The 21,554-nt window shown below is 41.1% G+C and overlaps 2 protein-coding genes across 2 annotated transcripts in view; one reads left to right on the top strand and one right to left on the bottom strand.

The window, feature by feature from the left end:
- LOC138958050 (rap1 GTPase-GDP dissociation stimulator 1-like) overlaps positions 1-14,586 on the bottom strand; it is a 90,545-nt gene extending 75,959 nt beyond the window's left edge. The window contains exons 1-4 of the mRNA XM_070329101.1: positions 14,256-14,586; positions 13,120-13,218; positions 8,854-9,000; positions 8,031-8,165 (exon numbers count right to left, since the gene is read on the bottom strand). Of these exons, the coding sequence (XP_070185202.1) occupies positions 8,031-8,165; positions 8,854-9,000; positions 13,120-13,218; positions 14,256-14,259 (385 nt within the window). The 5' untranslated portion in view covers positions 14,260-14,586. The remainder of the gene's footprint in view (positions 1-8,030; positions 8,166-8,853; positions 9,001-13,119; positions 13,219-14,255) is intronic.
- Positions 14,587-14,789: 203 nt separating this feature from the next.
- Positions 14,790-21,554, top strand: part of LOC138960467 (uncharacterized) — a 143,433-nt gene continuing 136,668 nt past the window's right edge. Inside the window, exon 1 of the mRNA XM_070332375.1 lies at positions 14,790-14,928. Coding sequence (XP_070188476.1) covers positions 14,833-14,928 — 96 coding nt within the window. The 5' untranslated portion in view covers positions 14,790-14,832. The remainder of the gene's footprint in view (positions 14,929-21,554) is intronic.

Here is a 21,554-nt window from a genome sequence, read left to right as displayed (position 1 = left end):
GGCGCTGCCCATGGTCAACCTCGAAACTATCCGTATAGAATGGGGGCGTCCTCGCCCCCATAACAACACCAATCAAATGGACACAGTCACGACAGGGACACAAGTCTGAGATATCGTTATTCTAAACAGAAAACGCCGACCCCAACCCAGTGCCGACCCATTAACCGCTTTAGCAGAGATTAAAATCAACAACAACCTCTTCTTCCTATTTACTCAAAGTTTGACGTCCATCAACACAGTACTGATGAGCGCAGCAGAGTAAGGTGGACTATTTGGGAATGGAACAACTGAATCACTTCTGAGATTCAACATTATCAAGACAGCTTAGTACTAAGCAATTTGAAACCATAACGAAAACTGATATTTTTTGTTATTAGCAATTAAACAAAAGATACCACTACAGTAACCAGGTTAGGTACAGTCTTAATCAATATTTCGACAGCTTGTCGCTGCCTTCTTCAGGATGGTAAAAAGTAAGGAATTATTTCTTTATTAGCATCCTCTGATTGGGTTTTCAAAGTCAAGTGCCTGTGGTAGAAAGACAAGACAGTGAGGGTGGAAGAAGAGAACAAACAGGGCTGTCTTTTGAGACACAGTACAGTACAGCATCCCAATGCACGGCTCTGTGTGGGAGGTGTGTGTGCACTCTCACCACGCAACGCCCCGCAGTGTGGCAGGCATCTCTACCATTCCACAGCTGCCAGAGTTGTGTACCTGTAGCTTCTGTCTCTACCTGACTCTTGGACTACCTGAGACCGGCCAGGTATACCCACTGAATACAGTACTACCTGAGACCGGCCAGGTATACCCACTATAATACAGTACTACCTGAGACCGGCCAGGTATACCCACTGTAATGTATACAGTACTACCTGAGACCGGCCAGGTATACCCACTGAATACAGTACTACCTGAGACCGGCCAGGTATACCCACTGTATACAGTACTACCCGAGACCAGCCAGGTATACCCACTGTATACAGTACTACCTGAGACCGACCAGGTATACCCACTGAATACAGTACTACCTGAGACCGGCCAGGTATACCCACTATAATACAGTACTACCTGAGACCGGCCAGGTATACCCACTATAATACAGTACTACCTGAGACCGGCCAGGTATACCCACTGTAATGTATACAGTACTACCTGAGACCGGCCAGGTATACCCACTGTATACAGTACTACCTGAGACCCCTCTGACGACAAGATACCTCCCAAATGAAGGACAGTTTCGGTTGTCCTTTTGCCTTTCAACCTGACTATTGACCTGCCATGAAAGGACACCAGCTATCAAAAGGCTGGTCAAAGGATGCCTCATCATCACAGGGACAACGGTACCTGCAATATCTGCCCTCTCTGAGGAGAAAAACACATTCCACATTAACGAAGGACACCTTATCTTGTCTATTTGTTTTACCTCAATAAATCAGTCCTGAGAGACATCTGCAATATGTGGACACTTTTAACGGTCTGAAGAGTGTACTCTCTTCACAGGTACCCGGTGGAACCTGTAATGTGGGCCCCATTTGATTGGATGACACCTCATAGTGATGTTGGCCTTTGTCAACTTGACTTACTTTACCAAATGACATCCATCATGAAAGGACACCTGCAACGTACGGTCACTTTTGGCTGGTCCTCGGGTGTTCTTTCGTCAGAGGCACCAGTGAGTGTAATGTATGCCCTCTTCCTCCCATCAGTACCAATCTGTTTTCCCTTTCATTCTGCTCTGTCACTTGCAGTACTCGGCCTCACGCACACCCATTACCCGGCCTACTTGAAGATGGAGTTCGCCCTCTGAGGGTAATCATCTTGTTACCTTTTACCGTCACCTCAATGACTGTAGGTATTTCTTTGCTGCAGTTAACCCTAGTCAGTGTTAATGATAACGGTTGCTTTCACCTTACCCTTTGCCGGGAAGTGCCCTGCTAGAGTTAAGATTCCAGGGAAAACATTCATTTGTAAAAACCACTTGGCAAAAGACTTCACGACAACAATGATTCTGCTCTAACCCGTTCCACAAGTGTTTAAATTCAGTGTTGATTAGTGTGTAAGGAAAGAGCCCACTCTGTTCCCTTTTTCTGTCCGATCTGTATGTGCTTGAACGATGACACAGCTGCCAGTGCACGTTAACCAACAAGAGTGACTTTAATTCAAGCGACTTTTTCCGACAAAAGCCTTTCTTAAATCCTGCCAACAAACAGTATAATTCCACCTTTGGATTAGAATAATAAGATCACAAAGCAACACTTCGTGCTCATAACCTTACTTCCTGGTGTAAAATCATTCAAAATCAAGACATACCAAGCAGGTAGGAGTGAACTGTTGTACAGGTGTCTTCAATAAACAACAGCTGATCGTTCATGCTTTTACCAAGGCTTGAATGGTAAACAGAAACTGAAGTGGTCACTGAAGAGACTCGCATGCACAGTAGCTTAATGGGCACACATGAAACTTTTGTATTTTGTTTGCGCAACACTTTTTGTCTGTTTAGACTGACCCCATTTTGTTTAACCTCTGCATTCAATACATTGATGTGCATGTGTGTGTATCAAGTTGGAATTCCAACCTCATGGTCAGCCAAATGCTTCAAAACTTGTGCATATATTAATATTAACATGTATCATAAAGGTGTGTCTGATCGAGACCCACGAGATTGACGTCACATAAACGTTCAACACCGTTGGTATTTACACACCATGTGGCACCACTTTAACTCACCTCCATCGGGAGCATGCCTTATGGAATGTCAAACGTGCACGCCAATCATTACAGGGTTTGCCATGCACATCAGACAAGAGAGGCATTAGAACCTGAGCCCAAAGTTAACAGGACTGTGTTGGAGCAAACCTGGCGACCAGGGAAACCTACACAGCTCTGGACTCACAATCTACCAACAACCCTTATCATCATCTACCCTGTCATTTCCATTTCATTTGCATGTGGTATCTCATAATGTTAGCCTATGACTATTTCCCCATTTGATCTAGTCCTCTGAACGCTCCAGGTAATACATAACCTAAAGCCTATCTACAAATTATCTAAAACAGAAAACAATCGGGAACACAACCAGTGAAGCAATGTTGGCACACAGTTTTAGTGTTACACTGTTTGTGCTTTAAAAAAGAAAAGAACACAACCACATTTAGCATTGACTGAGGGAGGTGTGCCGTGCATTTGCACCTACATATGTTTTGTCTGTGGGGGTGGGCGGTGGAGAGGTGTTTGTGTGAGGGTTTGTAGACAATGATTGAGAAGTTTCCTGACCTTAAAAACAACTCAGTTCAGTATGCTATTACACAAAGCTTTCACAAAACCTGCTGTGGAAACTTGGGCATGCAGATTGTTGAGATGTGTTCAGGTGACACAGCAATTACTCACTTCATATGATACAATGCAACTCAGGGGGAAAGGAGTACTATGGCAAAGTGAAAACACCTTTTACTACCGTCATCATTGAATGGTTATTAGAGTGGCTCGCACACTGACCAACGCACCCTTCCTTACTGCAACAACAGTCGATCCTTCAATAATTTATTCATCAACCAACAGCACACCTTGTTGAGTAGCTGCCCAATGCCAGAGAGCAATAGTCGGCAGAAAGTCAGTGCAATACCTTGTCACTTCACACAACAATAGGTGAGTAAGTCAGGATTTAGCAAATGTTATTTCAGCAGGCAAAGACGATGACATGTATTCAAACTGCAATTTCTATAAAGTGAACAGAGATCAGCAATCCTCTCCTCGTCTCTGTGTCTGTGCGTACATACATATGTGAGATTGTTTGTCCGTGTAAGTGTGTGTCTCCGTGTGTGAGTGTGTTTGTCTGTGTGAGTAAGGTTGTCTGTGTGAGTGTGTTTGTCCATGTGAGTGTGTTTGTCCATGTGAATGTGTTTGTCTGTGTGAGTGTGTTTGTCCATAATGTCCTTTTCTGTACATCTGTCTCTTCTTCACAGCCTCTGTGCCAGTACTAAACTAAACGCCATGTGTGTGTGTGAATCAGAATCAGAATCAGAATTTATTGTCATTAAAGCACAGAGCCTATTGACAGCCTATGTGTGTGTGTGTGCGTGTGTGTGTGTGTGTGTGTGTGTGTGCGTGCGCGTCTCTCTCTCTCTCTCTCTCTCTCTCTCTCTCTCTCTCTCTCTCTCTCTCTCTCTCTCTCTCTCTCTCTCTCTCTCGGAACCACCAACAAAAATAACAATGACCACAAACGTGTAACCAAAGAAATGCCAAGTAGGCGAAGAAACAAGTCTCATCCCCCTTGTTCTGCATCTAAGTGCCTTGGTCTGGAAGTGACAGCAGACAGACTGCCGAATGAAGAGCGGCTGTGCTGTGTAATGGAGCGGGGCGACAGAGGCACCATAAACTGTAGGGAGGTGGTGCGGGCACAGCACAAATGACAGGCCCCTAGTGCCCTGACACCAACTCTACCAGCTATTGATCTCCCCTCCCCCCAACCCTTCCTCCCACACACGCATTTAAGGATGAAAATGTTTAAACCATGACGCCAACATGGGAATTGTATTGATTTTGCGAAGAAATGACATCTTTGTCGTCTGCTGGGTGGAAAAGGGGAATAAGTTAACAGTCCCACGCTTTGCACTTAAATGTTCTTATCAGACGGCTCTCGAAAACTTGATCCAACGCCGTCTTGTTGAGTTGAACTCGAAGGTCAGACTGGGCAAAGAGAAACCTACAAAGACTGCATTTTCAAACAGAACAAATACCAAATACTTAGAAATATGCCAAGCGTGTTGCGAGTGGTCAGTATTTATAGAAAACTAAACAGGATACAAATACACAGCAGAACTGATCAAAAGATAAGAATCAACACTTGATTAACCTGACAAATATATTGCCTACAATGAGACAGACTAGAAAAGAATGTGGAAAAGGGGGGACGGTACATGACAAAAAGAGACACATCATGACAAAAAGAGACAAATCATGACAAAGACAAATCATGACAAAAAGAGACAAATCATGACAAAAAGAGACACATCATGACAAAAAGAGACACATCATGACAAAGACAAATCATGACAAAAAGAGACAAATCATGACAAAAAGAGACACATCATGACAAAGACAAATCATGACAAAAAGAGACACATCATGACAAAGACAAATCATGACAAAAAGAGACACATCATGACAAAAAGAGACACATCATGACAAAGACAAATCATGACAAAAAGAGACAAATCATGACAAAAAGAGACACATCATGACAAAAAGAGACACATCATGACAAAGACAAATCATGACAAAAAGAGACAAATCATGACAAAAAGAGACAAATCATGACAAAAAGAGACACATCATGACAAAAAGAGACAAATCATGACAAAAAGAGACAAATCATGACAAAAAGAGACAAATCATGACAAAAAGAGACAAATCATGACAAAAAGAGACAAATCATGACAGAAAGAGACAAATCATGACAAAAAGGGACAAATCATGACAAAACGGGACACATCATGACAAAAAGAGACACATCATGACAAAAAGAGACACATCATGAGAAAAATCATGACAAAAAGAGACAAATCATGACAAAAAGAGACAAATCATGACAAAAAGAGACAAATCATGACAAAAAGAGACAAATCATGGGACAAATCATGACAAAAAGGGACAAATCATGACAAAAAGAGACACATCATGACAAAAAGGGACAAATCATGACAAAAATAGACAAATCATGACAAAAAGAGACAAATCATGACAAAAAGGGACAAATCATGACAAAAAGAGACAAATCATGACAAAAAGAGACAAATCATGACAAAAAGGGACAAATCATGACAAAAAGAGACAAATCATGACAAAAAGGGACAAATCATGACAAAAAGAGACAAATCATGACAAAAAGAGACAAATCATGACAAAAAGAGACAAATCATGACAAAAAGGGACACATCATGACAAAAAGGGACAAATCATGACAAAAAGAGACAAATCATGACAAAAAGGGACACATCATGACAAAAAGGGACAAATCATGACAAAAAGGGACACATCATGACAAAAAGGGACAAATCATGACAAAAAGAGACAAATCATGACAAAAAGGGACAAATCATGACAAAAAGAGACAAATCATGACAAAAAGGGACAAATCATGACAAAAAGAGACAAATCATGACAAAAAGGGACAAATCATGACAAAAAGAGACAAATCATGACAAAAAGAGACAAATCATGACAAAAAGAGACAAATCATGGGACAAATCATGACAAAAAGAGACAAATCATGACAAAAAGAGACAAATCATGACAAAAAGAGACAAATCATGACAAAAAGAGACAAATCATGGGACAAATCATGACAAAAAGAGACAAATCATGACAAAAAGAGACAAATCATGACAAAAAGAGACAAATCATGACAGAAAGAGACAAATCATGACAAAAAGAGACAAATCATGACAAAAAGGGACAAATCATGACAAAAATAGACAAATCATGACAAAAAGAGACACATCATGACAAAAAGGGACAAATCATGACAAAAAGAGACACATCATGACAAAAAGGGACAAATCATGACAAAAATAGACAAATCATGACAAAAAGAGACAAATCATGACAAAAAGAGACAAATCATGACAAAAAGGGACAAATCATGACAAAAAGGGACAAATCATGACAGAAAGAGACAAATCATGACAAAAAGAGACAAATCATGACAAAAAGAGACAAATCATGACAAAAAGGGACACATCATGACAAAAAGGGACAAATCATGACAAAAAGGGACAAATCATGACAAAAAGAGACAAATCATGACAAAAACAAAAAGAGACAAATCATGACAAAAAGAGACAAATCATGGGACAAATCATGACAAAAAGGGACACATCATGACAAAAAGAGACAAATCATGACAAAAAGGGACACATCATGACAAAAAGAGACAAATCATGACAAAAAGAGACAAATCATGACAAAACGGGACACATCATGACAAAACGGGACACATCATGACAAAAAGAGACAAATCATGACAAAAAGGGACAAATCATGGGACAAATCATGACAAAAAGGGACAAATCATGACAGAAAGAGACAAATCATGACAAAAAGGGACAAATCATGACAAAACGGGACACATCATGACAAAAAGAGACAAATCATGACAAAAAGAGACAAATCATGACAAAAAGAGACAAATCATGACAAAAAGAGACAAATCATGACAAAAAGAGACACATCATGACAAAGACAAATCATGACAAAAAGAGACACATCATGACAAAAAGAGACAAATCATGACAAAAAGAGACAAATCATGACAAAAAGAGACACATCATGACAAAGACAAATCATGACAAAAAGGGACAAATCTTGACAAAAAGAGACAAATCATGACAAAAAGAGACAAATCATGACAAAAAGAGACACATCATGACAAAAAGGGACAAATCATGACAAAAAGAGACACATCATGACAAAAAGAGACACATCATGACAAAAAGAGACAAATCATGACAAAAAGAGACACATCATGACAAAAAGAGACACATCATGACAAAAAGAGACACATCATGACAAAAAGAGACAAATCATGACAAAAAGAGACAAATCATGACAAAAAGGGACAAATCATGACAAAAAGAGACAAATCATGACAAAAAGAGACAAATCATGACAAAAAGGGACAAATCATGACAAAAAGAGACACATCATGAGAAAAAGAGACACATCATGACAAAAAGAGACACATCATGAGAAAAATTATGATGAACACGGTAAAGACAATACAGCATGTAAAACTTGTGACTTAAAAAGCATGGGATATGACAACAGAGACAAACCTTCTTTGAAAAAAGAAGTTCAGAAGACAAGAAAGAAACTGAGATAGTTATACCAGTGCTGAAAAAAAACATGACAAACATTGGGCTGAAGACCTGAAACACTGGCACTGAACACATGACTTTGTTCTACTTCATTGTCAAAGTGTGGTGTTCTTTTACACAAAGTACAACTACAGCTAGGAAAAAACCTGAACTAACCGTTATCAAAGCACACATTGCCCAGAGCGCGACAGACTTGCGTGGCAATCTCCGCGGTGCCCTTGGCTTCGGGCTGGATCAGTATCAACAATGGCGGCACCAGGCCAAGATTCACCAGCGGAACCCGCACCGCTTCTGCACATTCACATCATTTGTCACAACAACAGCAACAAGTTTTTCTTGATTGAATCAATGCAATTATACAGTGCATTTATGCTGCTCCGTTTATCAATATCACTGTCTCACAAACATCAGTCTTGTGCAAAGTTTGAGAAGAGGATTACTTGCAAATAATGTCACTTGAAATTGCTTTCAGATTCCAGAATATTTTCACTCACTAATGAATGTTCTTGTTATTTGTACTTACATTATTTGAAAGAGAAAAAGCTGTTTTAAGACTTCAAATTTCTGAAAATGTTTCAGTTCTTATTCTTAAAGTGAAGTAGTCTGAAAATGTTTCAGTTCTTATTCTTAAAGTGAAGTAGTCTGAAAATGTTTCAGTTCTTATTCTTAAAGTGAAGTAGTCTGACAATGAAAGCAAACTCAGACATATTTTACAAAGAGAAAATTTGAGAAAACATGACCCTACAAACAACTTTAAAGAGGCAGTTGCTCATTAAGAGGCTTTACTGTACAAAGTGAAATGCGTTGTTCAAAATGAGGATTTACTAGAGTGAAATGCGTGGCTAAAAAAAAAGGATTCACTGTACAAAGTGAAATGTGTCATTAAAAGAGGATTAACTGTACAGAGTGAAATGAGCTGACCTTCTTTGGCCAGGTGTTAAAAAAAGAGGTTTTACTGTACAAAGAGCAAAGCGCTGACCTGCTTTGGCCAGCTCTGCGACCAGCTGGGCAGCCCTGGCTGTGAGCGTAGGATGGTCCTCAGCGCCAGAGAGTAGCGGGGGAACGGCAGACGCAAATGCTGCGCTGTCAACTATTGCTTTCTGTACTTCATTTTCATCGTCTTTATCTGCAATCAGCCAGAATCAAAAACCAAGAATTGCAGGTTAATGGAACGTTTATTATTGACAAAACCAAACGTTACATTTACTGGTCCATGTACGTCTACCCAGTGATCTGTGAAGTAGACCGACAGACAAACACTTGTGGTACAGACAGACAAACACTTGTGGTACAGACAGACAAACACTTGTGGTACAGACAGACAGACACTTGTGGTACAGACAGACAGACACTTGTGGTACAGACAGACAAACACTTGTGGTACAGACAGACAAACACTTGTGGTACAGACAAACAAACACTTATGGTACAGACAGACAGACACTTGTGGTACAGACAGACAAACACTTGTGGTACAGACAGACAGACACTTGTGGTACAGACAGACAAACACTTGTGGTACAGACAGACAAACACTTGTGGTACAGACAGACAAACACTTGTGGTACAGACAGACAAACACTTGTGGTACAGACAGACAAACACTTGTGGTACAGACAGACAAACACTTATGGTACAGACAGACAAACACTTAAGATACAAATAATCAACTTATTTTAGAAGCGTGGATGCAACTCACTTTCAAGATGCCAGCGAGGTAATGATCAATCATATATACAAGTATATCTGCAATGAGCCAGCTTAATTCACGTACACATGTATGTGGATGAATACATACATGTAGACAAGTGCAGTCTCAGGGTATCAGTCAACTCTGCAAACTTTAGAACTTTGTAGAGTGGCACCTGCAATGATAGGACATCCTTGGGACCGGCCAAGAGTGCCCCTACATTTCAGGTGGCCTGTCGTGAAAAGGTATATTTTGGTCAAGATAACAGACAGAGGAATAACAGAAAGTGTCCTCTCAGGGGAGATGTCTTCTCAATGGAGGGACATCGTATTGCAGGCTACACTGTAAATATAGAGAATAGTTTGTTCTGACATATTGTACATATAATCTAAATCTACCATCAGACCACTGATGAGACACATTAATGTCGAAACACGTGTCTGGTCACAGTCGTAAAACAATGGTCCTCCTCTGGACTAGCTTCCTCTGTTGATAATCTCCCCTCGGGGTAGATTCTCTTTGTTAAGCTCGTCCCGTCCGAGGAGGGTCTGATTTCCCCAATAGGGCTGTCTGTGAAGAGACAAATTTTTTTGTTTCCTCTCTCTTTTGCTCTGCTAAGAGATTTTAACAAATCTCAGAAGAAAATCTCTGCTGACTTTCAATTGTTTTTTTTCACAACTTCTGATGTTTTATAACACATCAGAAGTTGTGAAAGAAACAATTGAAAGTCAGCAGAGACTTTCTTCTGAGATTTGTTAAAATCTCTTAGCAGAGCAAAAGAGAGAAAAAAAATTGTGTCCAATAACTAACCTTTTTTGTATATAGAGGTTACAACACGAGTGTTTTTGTTTATATGGCTTGTATTTCAGTCAAGACCCAGCGGATGAATATCAAGGGACTCACGAGCCTCTGGCGAGTGAGTCCCTTTGATATTCCCGCTGGGTCTTGACTGAAATACAAGCCATATATGGGTCATTCTCAGAAATGGTGGTCCAGTGAGAGTGAGTAGGGGTGACACATTTGAAATCATGAAAAAGTAAATTAAAATTATTTCTACCACGACTTTTTTCATCTGAATCTATTCCTGAGACATTAAAGCATTGTTGTATGTCAATAAAAATGGTTTCTATGCGTTGGTGTTGTTTTTGTGTGCTTTTCAATTGCGAAGTTCGGCCGTTTCCGGATCGCCGAAGCGTTACAATAATATGTTTATAACAATATGTTCAGTAATAATATGTTAAGCGTTACAATAATATGTTATCACAATATGTTCAGTCTCATGGCTAAATGCAAACATGCAAACACCAACAAATTACTGCAATCGACAGTCAGGAGTTCAGTCTTGGACGTAGCAACACATCTTTGCAAAAACTCACGCTGAATTTGAAGTTACGGGCTTCGAACAAAAAATTATGAATGTCGTAATGCATCGTATCCAAACTCGACGCGCGAACATCGGACAGCAATGTGCTCCATGACTTTGCCACATCACGGCTATTTTTAGCTCTTTGGCGCACAGGAAGTTCGAACAAGAAAATAGTCCTTTGAATCACAGCCAAATATTCACAGAAAACACCAGAATCATATCATTTGCTGAAACTCATGGCGTCGTTTCCCGACCTACGTTACGACTGAAGATAGTTTTTACTTAATTGTCGAGCCTGCAAAGCTTTGTCACAAACTTACACACCGCGGATGGCGACAATGTAGTGTCGGAAGGATATCGAGTGCAAACAGTCTCTCAAAGCGCGAAGTTTAGCAGAACAAAGCAGCCAAGAAGTTTTCGTATCCTCTGATTGTCGATGTTCGACATTCATCAAGTACTTAAAATGGGTAATCTGAACGCAACAGGAACTTTCAACAAATACAGCAAACTCTGACGAATTGTGTTTTGTGTAGTTATTTTGGGTCAGACGGGTTTTGCCGGCAGGAAAGGCCAAACAGTGCAGATTCATGTCTGTCGCACAGGAACCGAAAGTGGTTCAAGCATTTCGTTTCTGTGTTGCGACATTCACCTTAGTCAGTTCCAAATGTCATTTTTTTTACCAATATTAGTTGAAGTCCTTACCTTTCATAACTAGAATGTGTTGGGTAGAACACAAAAATACTGCAGAACTGATAAAAAATGCACAAAGGATTGAAGGCTTAGGTGGTTTAAAGTTGGAATTTGGTTTCCATGTTACAACATTCATCACGTAAATACAACACTTTAAAACGTCTCTTATTCAGCAACCAATTACTCTTTTTGTCTAATTTTTGCATTATTATGTATAGCAAACAATAGACTTCATAGTAAAAACAATTATTTTGTATTTCTTGACACTTTATTTTTTACTTTGTATGTAACACTTTGGACCACCATTTCTGAGAATGACCCATATATACAAAATCACGAGTGTTGTAAACTGTATATCCCATGAAGATCCAAAAGACAACGTGTGACGGAAACATCAAGCTTTAGTTGTCTGTTCAGATGAGGCACCTCTGCACATACATTATTCTAAAGGCACGTCTGTTGATCTATGTCAAGTCGGTGCATAATGGTGGCTTGGTTGTCCCCGTCAGCTGAAAGCCTCTTACACAGATTTGACTGAATACCTAGAGGTTACACACGCATCTTCTGAGATCTTGGACACCTTCATCGTCTATAAGGGCCTACTGCACCACAGAAGAGCTAGAAAAACTCGCAAATTGCATCGAACAGCTTGTCCAGAGAACAGTCGTAGTCGACGATGTACCGATAAGAACGTGTGTACCAGGTACACTGTAACTTCACATGAGCATAACATTGCTTCTCGAACGGACTGGGTTTTTAACGATTGCTAGTTTGACTTCTGTTTTAGTTGAGAGCACGAGCACACACACTCAAACACACACGGCTTCTCATGTTGATCACAAGAGAGAAACAGAACTGCGAATAGAAGGAAACATAACAGATTACGTCCCCATATGACGCAATGGATGACAGACTTCATGAAATCTATGACGCTGTGATGATAGTCTCGGCAAGACGAGACCAAAACTAAGCTATAGCACTGAACGACTCTCGCGCATGTTCTCAAAAGCGTGGTGACCCCTTGCACAACCGGTCTTACAGGTACATTTGCTTTTGGAATGTCAAGAACGACAAAAAGTAGAGCCAGCTATGATGTATTTCGTGCACCCTTATTCATCCACTATTTTATGTGTTAGAAGAGTGCAATAGTTACATAATGGATTTGACAAGAGTACAATGGAAATACAAGAAATATACCTAGAGTACATTTACAGAGACAAAGAAGGGAGGTCATGGGATATACATATATTATATTAATTTTGTTTGTCTGTGTTACTGTTTATTTTCATCCTTGGTCTTATAACATTACTAGGGGAAATGTACCACATGACAAGTCATGTCAAAACTCTATAACTGTTTTGCCTGTCAATCATTAAGTGGTTACTTTTAAATAGCTTTTTGATATCTAACCTTTGAAAATAGCCCAGCATGACTGACTAAGTGACTGAAACAACAAGTCAGTGAATGAAACTGAAAGCCATAATGATACAGTTACTTACATCCTTCATCAACAAGCTTTATCAGCTGATCTATGCACTTTTCCAGCTTGGGGTGGGAGGTCTCCTGTTGAAGTGTGTCAAGTAGAGGTTGAACTGCATCTGAAATGAAGCACACAGAAGATAGTGCTGTAATATATATGGAAACAGGGGCTTAAACAAACCATCCTTCTTCTTGTCGATCACTAAACAAACCATCCTCATGGCCCTTCTTCTCCCCAACCCTCACACACAAGTACTGATGTTGATGGTAAATTGTGATAGTGATCATTGTTTTACTTTTTTAGTTGCAACTTGGTAACAAACACTTCAAAATTTGGTATTTGTCATTGTATTTTTGTGTGTCATAATTAAACAATGTGCACAGATACTTTAAGTTACATTCACACGTGTACACACATACACACTCACAATCACACACACACATTCAGAAAAAGAGACATAAAATAAAGACAGAGACGGAAGTGGGAGATATATATCTCAAAAGAGAGAGAGGGAGAGAGAGAGATAGAGGGAGAGAGAGAGAGAGAGGGGAGAGAGAGAGAGAGAGAGAGAGAGAGAGAGAGAGAGAGAGAAGAGAGAGAGAGAGAAGAGAGAGATAGAGAAAAGAGAGAGAGAGAGAGAGAGAGAGAGAGAGAGAGAGAGAGAGAGAGAGCAACACAGTGTGTCAAGGTAAAACAATTAATTAAAGTTAAAGCAAGCATACACCTAAGTTGCTCAGCATAACCTTTTCAAATTTAAGTTTCGCTACTTCTATCCACATGTAATAGCAAACAGTTCCAGCAGTGTGTTGAACATGCTGGAAACAGTTTTAAAATACCCACATAAAGCAAGGGGGAACTCTTGGTTGCTGATAATGTGATATGGATAGGACTGATACACTTCATCTTGTAAAACTTAAAACCTCAAATTCCCCCCCAAATTATGTTACTTTAAGTGATGTTTAGCCTTTTTACTGACGAGCGTGATGACATTCTGTAGTGGGTAACTGAAATTAGTTCTGCCTTAAACTTATTGTCATAGTTAGAAGTGCTTTACAACAACTAATTTGTGAAAGTGAAACTTCTCTGTGAGTGGGACAAGAGAGTCTGAGACTCGTGTAAGTAAACAAAATAGGGGATTAAAAATAGATCACTTACCCATCTTGAACTCAGGCTTTAATCCGCTCCTTCAGAAATAATTAGAAACGTTCCATTGTCACTCAGAAGAGGTCAAAACGACTAAATTAAGTTGTTGTCATGTAAAGCTACTGGGCGCTGCCATGACACCGGAAGTTCGCAGGGTCGTCAACGTAGATCGCTTTTGAACGCACAAAACTGTGATCTATTCTCCCAGGAATGTTTCAATGCAGAGATCGCTGCATGCACAGCTCCCCTGCAACAAAAGCTGCTGGTCAAGAGGCAATCTCCATTCAAAAATCTCCCCGAGTCACACACGCGGCTCTTCCAGTCGGCTCAGAGAATGTCAATAACGAGGCTCGAAGGGATCTTGAGTTTGTTTTCGAAAGAAAACTTCTCTGTCGTTTGGTGCAGAATATTTCGCAAAAATATTGATTTTGTTGCTAAAAATTGAAATGCCACTAAGAAATGATACACATTCTGGGTTTAGACTGCCAGCTGAACTTGTTTTAAGATAGTGCCCTTGCCTTGTTTTCAAGTTCTCTTTCGGCGCTACTCTGACTACAAAACTTTCATCCATGGCGGTTTCGATTGAATCATGACTACGTTCGCTGTCGTTTTGTGTGGGGGTTCACCCTGGGGGTTCAGGATTACGGGTGGACGAGAATTCGATGAACCGATCACAGTCTCTAAGGTAAGTCTCTTGCTTTTGACTCCGATCGCCCGTTTTCTTTTCACCCTCAGGTGCTATAAAATTTCTCGTCTGCTACAAGAGCGAGTGCTTTGGCGGCGAGGTTCCTATATATATATCGAAAGGCGAAGTTTCTGAAGAAGCGCACGAGTTTACAGGTGCACGAAAGAAGAATCGGGTGGTTAGGCTGTGCAGATGACCAAAGATGTAGGCAGATTTAACAGATTTAAGGTGTTAAGGAATATTTAAGCGTGTTTTCCGCCTTTTGAACACGCCGCACCCAGGATTGTTTTGGTCTGTGATCGCACCGTCCGCGTGTGCAATGGGGCAGAACTAACTTAGTGTAAGCGAGAGGTGCAGCTAGCTGTCTGAAGAAAACGCCCCGGTTAGCTCTTGAAACCATGTCAAGTCAGTAGAATTAACGACAATAATGCAAGGGGAAGCCTAGTGTTTGTTTAAAATCATTTTAATTTGATGCGGCAGTCAGTTTCTAAAAGACTATTGACTAGTGCCATTGTAAGCCGTAATTTACCGTGTGTGTGTGTGTGTGTGTGTGTTTTCCTTCGTTTGTCATGCGTAATGTCAGACTTTATGCGCGTACACTGCTCTTGGGTTGATTTTATGCCCCCCAAAAACTGACAGATACTAGCCTGCAGTGCGAACGTTTCCGGCAAAATCTAGAATCAACAAGCAAGAAAGGTTAGTTATTGGCACGTTTCTTTTTTGAAAAAAGAAGACATTCACAAGGAAATCGACCTAATGGTCTCAGTTTATAGTGGAAAGACAGACAAATCATTTTGAGATTCATTTGCGACTCTGACCATCCAGCCAGAGATCACACTCAACCCAACGTTTTTTTTATTTTTCTCCCCCATTTGTCTCATCATTAGTTGTCTTTCTGTCCACTTCAGAGACCGATGTATTGATTCAGTTGTGAATGTCTTGATTTGTCAAAAAGTAAACGTTCCAATACCTAACCTTTCTTGTTTTTTTGTATCATGTGCCCCCAAAAGCTTAAAACAAACGTATCGTAACAGCGTAGTACCAAAGTTCGTTGATTGAACCCCTCCCCCTTTTGTGCTTTCTCTCACCGATATTTCCTGTTTGCCGGGCCCGGCGTCCCGCGATTGACGGATTGTGGTGTCACTTTCAAAAGACTGTTGTACTCATATCGGTAGTTTTTTCTCAAGGATATCCAAGCATTAAAATGGGACGGAAGTGCACCTTGAAACCCCCTTGTTATGCATTATTTGTGTGTTCTGTCGTAAAACGTAGTCTGACTCACTTTATTGCGTTGTGTGAGTGAAGCAGGGTAAGTCAGAACCTACGCTGGATACATTAATAATGCAAAGATAACGCCACCCATTATCTGTCCATGTTTAAGCACGTGTTGAAAGAATTTGCCGTAGCTCCCCCCAAGCAGGAAATAGACACTAAAGACTCGAAAGAAGAAACCGGTAGGGTATGTTTTTCCCCCTCTAACTTTGGGTCATGTCATGGCGGTATGCGGCCGCGTTTGGCGTGCCGCTATTTTTAAGTTCAGCGACGGGTTTGGTGGAGATATCAAACGTGGGAAAGGCATGCCTTGAAATATTCTGCTATACGTTATAGTATTTTAGTTACAGAATGAATCATGGTAATCACACTTTGGTCTTATAGTAAACGTGTTTCTGAAACTTCTTCGGCGGGTAACAAACCCCCACGATGTAGTTCAGCTACTGACGGTGATTCAGTATCTGCAGCGCAAACACTCCAAACCCTTTACTGTGTTCAAACAGACCAGATAATGGCTGCAGTTTCAATGCATCTATATTATGTGTGTGTGTGTGTTTGCCTTTGCCAGTGCTGGTGTTTGTGTGTGTGTGTGTGTGTGTGTGTGACTGAGAGAGAGAGAGAGAGAGAGAGAGAGAGAGAGAGAGAGGGAAATTCAGCATATCATGTATTATTTTGTTCAAACTCAGTAGCACCAAAGAGATCCTAGTCTGACATATATTCCGCTTTGGCGTCTGTTTATTAGTCTTGCTGAGTTCAAGTTTACAGTAAACCAAATCCGTTGCATTCCTTTCGTAAATAAAGCCTATGATGTGCTGAATAATTTCGTATTTTGTTGAATAAACAAACCAAAAGTAGAAAAACAAGCCACAAGGGTTGCTCGTTGCAAGGCAGACATTTTTACGAACAACTGGGTTGTTGTTTTTCTCCCAGTCTCAATTTTCCACCAGAGACATTTGTCGCTGGAAGCCAGTGTTTATTGCAATACGTACGGTGGATAGTGCGGGGAATGTGTTGGTGTTATTACCTGGCGGCAAAGTGGCGATTACAGCAAGGTGTCAACGCCTCCTCCGCTGTCAGCTGGAGCGGAGAGTCGGTGCCAAGGATCAATCACAGCTCTTCCTTATGACCTGGCCAGGTGGGATCTTCGTTATGATCACCTGGACAGGTGGGATCAGCTGGCTCAGATTGTTATGACTGGCCAGGAAAGCCAACTGAGGGTAATGACAGGTTCGCTTCGTCTGGTCCCGTCAGTGAAGTTCTGATTCGCAACCGTGCAACTTTTGATCATGATTGACTTGTCAGTTCGCCTCACATGTAGACCTTCCTGAACCAGCAATGGACAATACGTACGCGGCCATGGTCAAAGAACTGTGCTCTGGTCCCGTGTGTGTTGTGTTTGTGTGGGTGGGTGCTTGCGTGCGTGTTAAAAAAAAGAGTAGGTAGGTATGTCTGTCTATGTGTCTGCTAGTGCGTTCTGAGAAACATGGAAAAGTAAGATCAGGTATCTCACTGCGTACAGAAAAAAAGAGCACGATGCAGAACCGAAAAAGAACAAAAGAAGCTTCGTAAGCCTTACATGTCTCGTCCATACCTGCCCCCAATCCCACCCACGGTTTGCTGAACACATGCTACACGTGTAGTGTGAAAGGAAGATAACATAATACACATCATAAAGTAGTGTGGGAGTGCCTGTAATATCATTAGTGTGGCTTGCGAACAAAGAAAAAGCGCAGCACCCCATTCATTTCATTCAAACAATATTGTAATTGTGTCTCAAACCGAACGTATTGTGCATACAAATAAATGCTAATTTCTTTCGCAGAATCAGCTGGTGTGACACTGGATACAATGCCAGCTAGCATTAATCACCGAACCGGGCCAAGCTAAACTGATACAAATCGGCTGCAGACGAGGGCATTAGCGGTAAATCTAGCGCATCCTGCGGCTTTGTATCTAATCGGGGATAAAGCGCTGGGATGAAGACGGGGGGGGGGGGGGGGGGGGGGGGGTGTTAAGTTGGCAGCGTTGCGGCACTACCGAAGAGGTTATCATGCAGCAGGTATGATGATGGTGGGGCGGTGAAGGCGCCAAGGGGAATTGTGAGGATGCTCTCTGTCTGTCTGACTGTCTGTCTGGGTTTGTGGGTGTGAGTGTACACAACACGGCTTCGTCTGTTTCCTGGGGGCGGTGATAGACTCCCCCCGGTCTTCTCTTGCTCACTTAGCAAGGTGCACATGAACGCATACTTGACTTTCTCAGATGCACAGCACACGCGCGCACTCAGACGCACATATACACGCATGCACGCACACACAAACACACGCACGCGGCCCACGTAAACACACACACTCACAGACACATAATATACTATAATTATGCACGCACGCACACACACACAGTCACACACACACACACACACACACACACACACACACACACACACACATAAACAAACAAAAACTTAAGCGGGTCAGGGGGGCACAAGAATGCGGCAGGACGAGCTAGAGCAGTGAAGGTCGGAGCAGAAGAATATTCAAACATCGCAACAATACATCATTGTGAGCATTTCAAAGCAAGTTTTCCCTCAGAATGTATGATGAGGGAAAGAGTATAGCCAGCCTACGGGCGCCTTGTCATGTATGTATACACGCAGCGATTGACTGGGGGCGCATGGAAGAAGTCGTCTCTTCCTCTTCTTGGCTATCTGTACCACCTTGATCGTTATTGTAGTGTTTTTACTCACCCATATATTGGGTTGAGCGTGTTTTATTCACGTTTGCTGAATACAATCGTTGCACACACACACAAACAACATACAGAACGATAACGAGCAAAATGCTTATGGACATTCACGTTCTAAAAATAATAAGCAATGCACATTTGTGATTGCAACATATATTCAGGGCTGTATTTTTTTTTACTCTGTTTGTCTGTCTCTTTTTATGCAGTGGTTAGTGACATAAGTCGGCGGCGCCACTTGTGATGCATGGTTTTGCTGCAGTCTGGGACACGTACTCTTTGATTTGACTTAAAGGCACAGTAAGCCTCCCGTAAACCATCACAGAGCTCCCCGAGCGTCTACATACAGTACAAGCATACTTCCATTTGAACGCTCACCGAACGGGAACATCCTGGCTGCTTTCTGTCGAGCGTGAGAAATTTTCAAAGAATTTATTTTCGTAGACTTGGTCCTCAACAACAAGCGCCTCGTTTTGGTGCTGGACGGCTGTTATGAATACCGGAATTCACGCCCGGACAGTAAGCCTCCCGTAAACCATCACAGATACTGTCAGGCTTTTACACACAGTACAAACACCCTTCCATTTGAACGCTCACCAAACGGGAACAACCTAGGTGCCCTACGTAAAGAGCGAGCAATTTTTAAAGAATTAATTTTGCAGATTGTCTCGAACACTTTTTGGACCCATCCTGAACTCAGGTCAAACATGAGTTACTTCCCTTCGGGTCTCATTCTATCGATGTAAACTGGCGATAGCCGTGAATCGATGATTATCAAAATGTTTTTGGACCGTGGTGCGTTTTTGCGCTAGACCTAACTTTTAAAATCTAAATAATAAATTGACAGCTTGTTACACAAACATTCTTTAATCATAAAAGAATTCTTTTTTCATCAAGACAAGATCAGTACAATTCGAAGTTGTGAAAGTTTGAAAAAAGAAAAGCCCGGAAGCAGGGTCACGCAAGGGTCGTAGCAGACGACGGTTTATCAGTGCATATCGCCGTTCCTCTCAACAGTCAAAAGCCATCGCTAGAGTTCTTGTGAACCACAGCCGTTTGTTTCGTGCATAAAAACGTGCTATTGTAAATAAGCTCACATCGAGTCGCATTCAAATGACTAACTGACGACTACATTGTGAAAAAGGGAAACTGGATCACACGGGTTCACGATGGCTCAGGGGTAAGATAAACCACGCAAAAATAAATTCTTTGAAAATTGTTCGCTCTTTACGGAGGGCACCTAGGATGTTCTCAATCGGTGAGTGTTTAAATGAAAGGGTGTACTGTGTGTAAAAGCCTGACCGTATCTGTGATGGTTTACGGGAGGCTTACTGAGCCTTTAAGTGGAGGCTGGTGTTTGGTGGTTTTATCGGGTTTTATGGTTTTCACTATTTCAATTTCATTTTCTCTGGTTTATAGTGTTCTATGGTTTCACAAAAGCACCCTGTGGTTTCACAAACGTGTTCTGCACTATCAGTCATGTTCCTGTATCGGCTTCCCAGTAAAATAGCTTTAAGCTGAACGCCTTTTGTTCCTTTCTCTCTTTTCAATCTGGTCTTGTTCTCTCGTTGGATTGTTGTGGCTGGAGATCATAACTTATTTTTTTGTGCGCCAGCCATTCAGAATTAGGAAGCGGTTCCTGTCGACCGTGGCTGGTTTAATTATGTTCATGAATTCTCACGCCACAGGTACACTGTGAAAGGTCGTGAAAATGTGTGTAGGCGTCTCCCTTTTCCTTGGCTTCGATAAAAACGAATCCCGCGTGTATTGATAACTGTGATCCATGTTCCTTTGATAACCAGCACTGCTGTTTGCTGGGTGTTGACTGACTGGGAAAGGGGCTTTAGCCTTATCGCAGGGTTTTGATTTACTGTGTGTGCGTGTACTTCTGTTCTTGACATGTCAGGGGTTTGCCATTGCCCGTGTAAACTGGCCGTCCTTGTAGCTTTGTGGAAGAAAAAAATCAATTTGATATTTTTCATGACCCTTTTCGGAAATATTTGCTGATCAACTGACAGTTTCTTTGAAACTTGGCGATATCGCACTTCGTATAATCTTAAACATTCCAAATAGAAGCCTTCACTACACAGGCATGCACATATCTTTTGTCATCAATCGGTTGATGAAAGGAAATTTGGCGTGATTGTGTGCTAAAAGACACCATTTTAGATCAATGACGATTGTAAATACAATTCTTGGCAGCTTTGGTTTTTCGACTAGTTCAATTGTCTGGCATCAATCATCCAACAATGAGATATCGTGATGAAACTTGTCTGCATCAGATAAGACCCTGCCCTTATTACGATGAAACATACCAGCACCCGTCCTTTGAACATGCATGTATATTATTATTATTATTATTATTATTATTATTATGAACATTTGTGCGCCTAATCTAAATATAGCCCTAGGCGCTTACATATATATGGCTTAGGTAAAGAATAGGAGGTAAAAAAGAAAACACAGGAAAGGTTAGTTTATAGAACGTTGAGCCTAAAACACTTGAAAAACACAGGAAAGGTTAGTTTATAGAACGCTTGAAAACCACAGGAAAGGTTAGTTTATAGAACGTTGAGCCCAAAACACTTGAAAACCACAGGAAAGGTTAGTTTATA

The sequence above is a fragment of the Littorina saxatilis genome, linkage group LG2 (genome assembly GCF_037325665.1).
Source record: "Littorina saxatilis isolate snail1 linkage group LG2, US_GU_Lsax_2.0, whole genome shotgun sequence".
In the NCBI taxonomy this organism is placed as follows: Eukaryota; Metazoa; Mollusca; class Gastropoda; order Littorinimorpha; family Littorinidae; genus Littorina; species Littorina saxatilis.
Note: the sequence above shows the minus strand (reverse complement) of the source record. Positions and strands in the feature narration are given on the sequence as shown.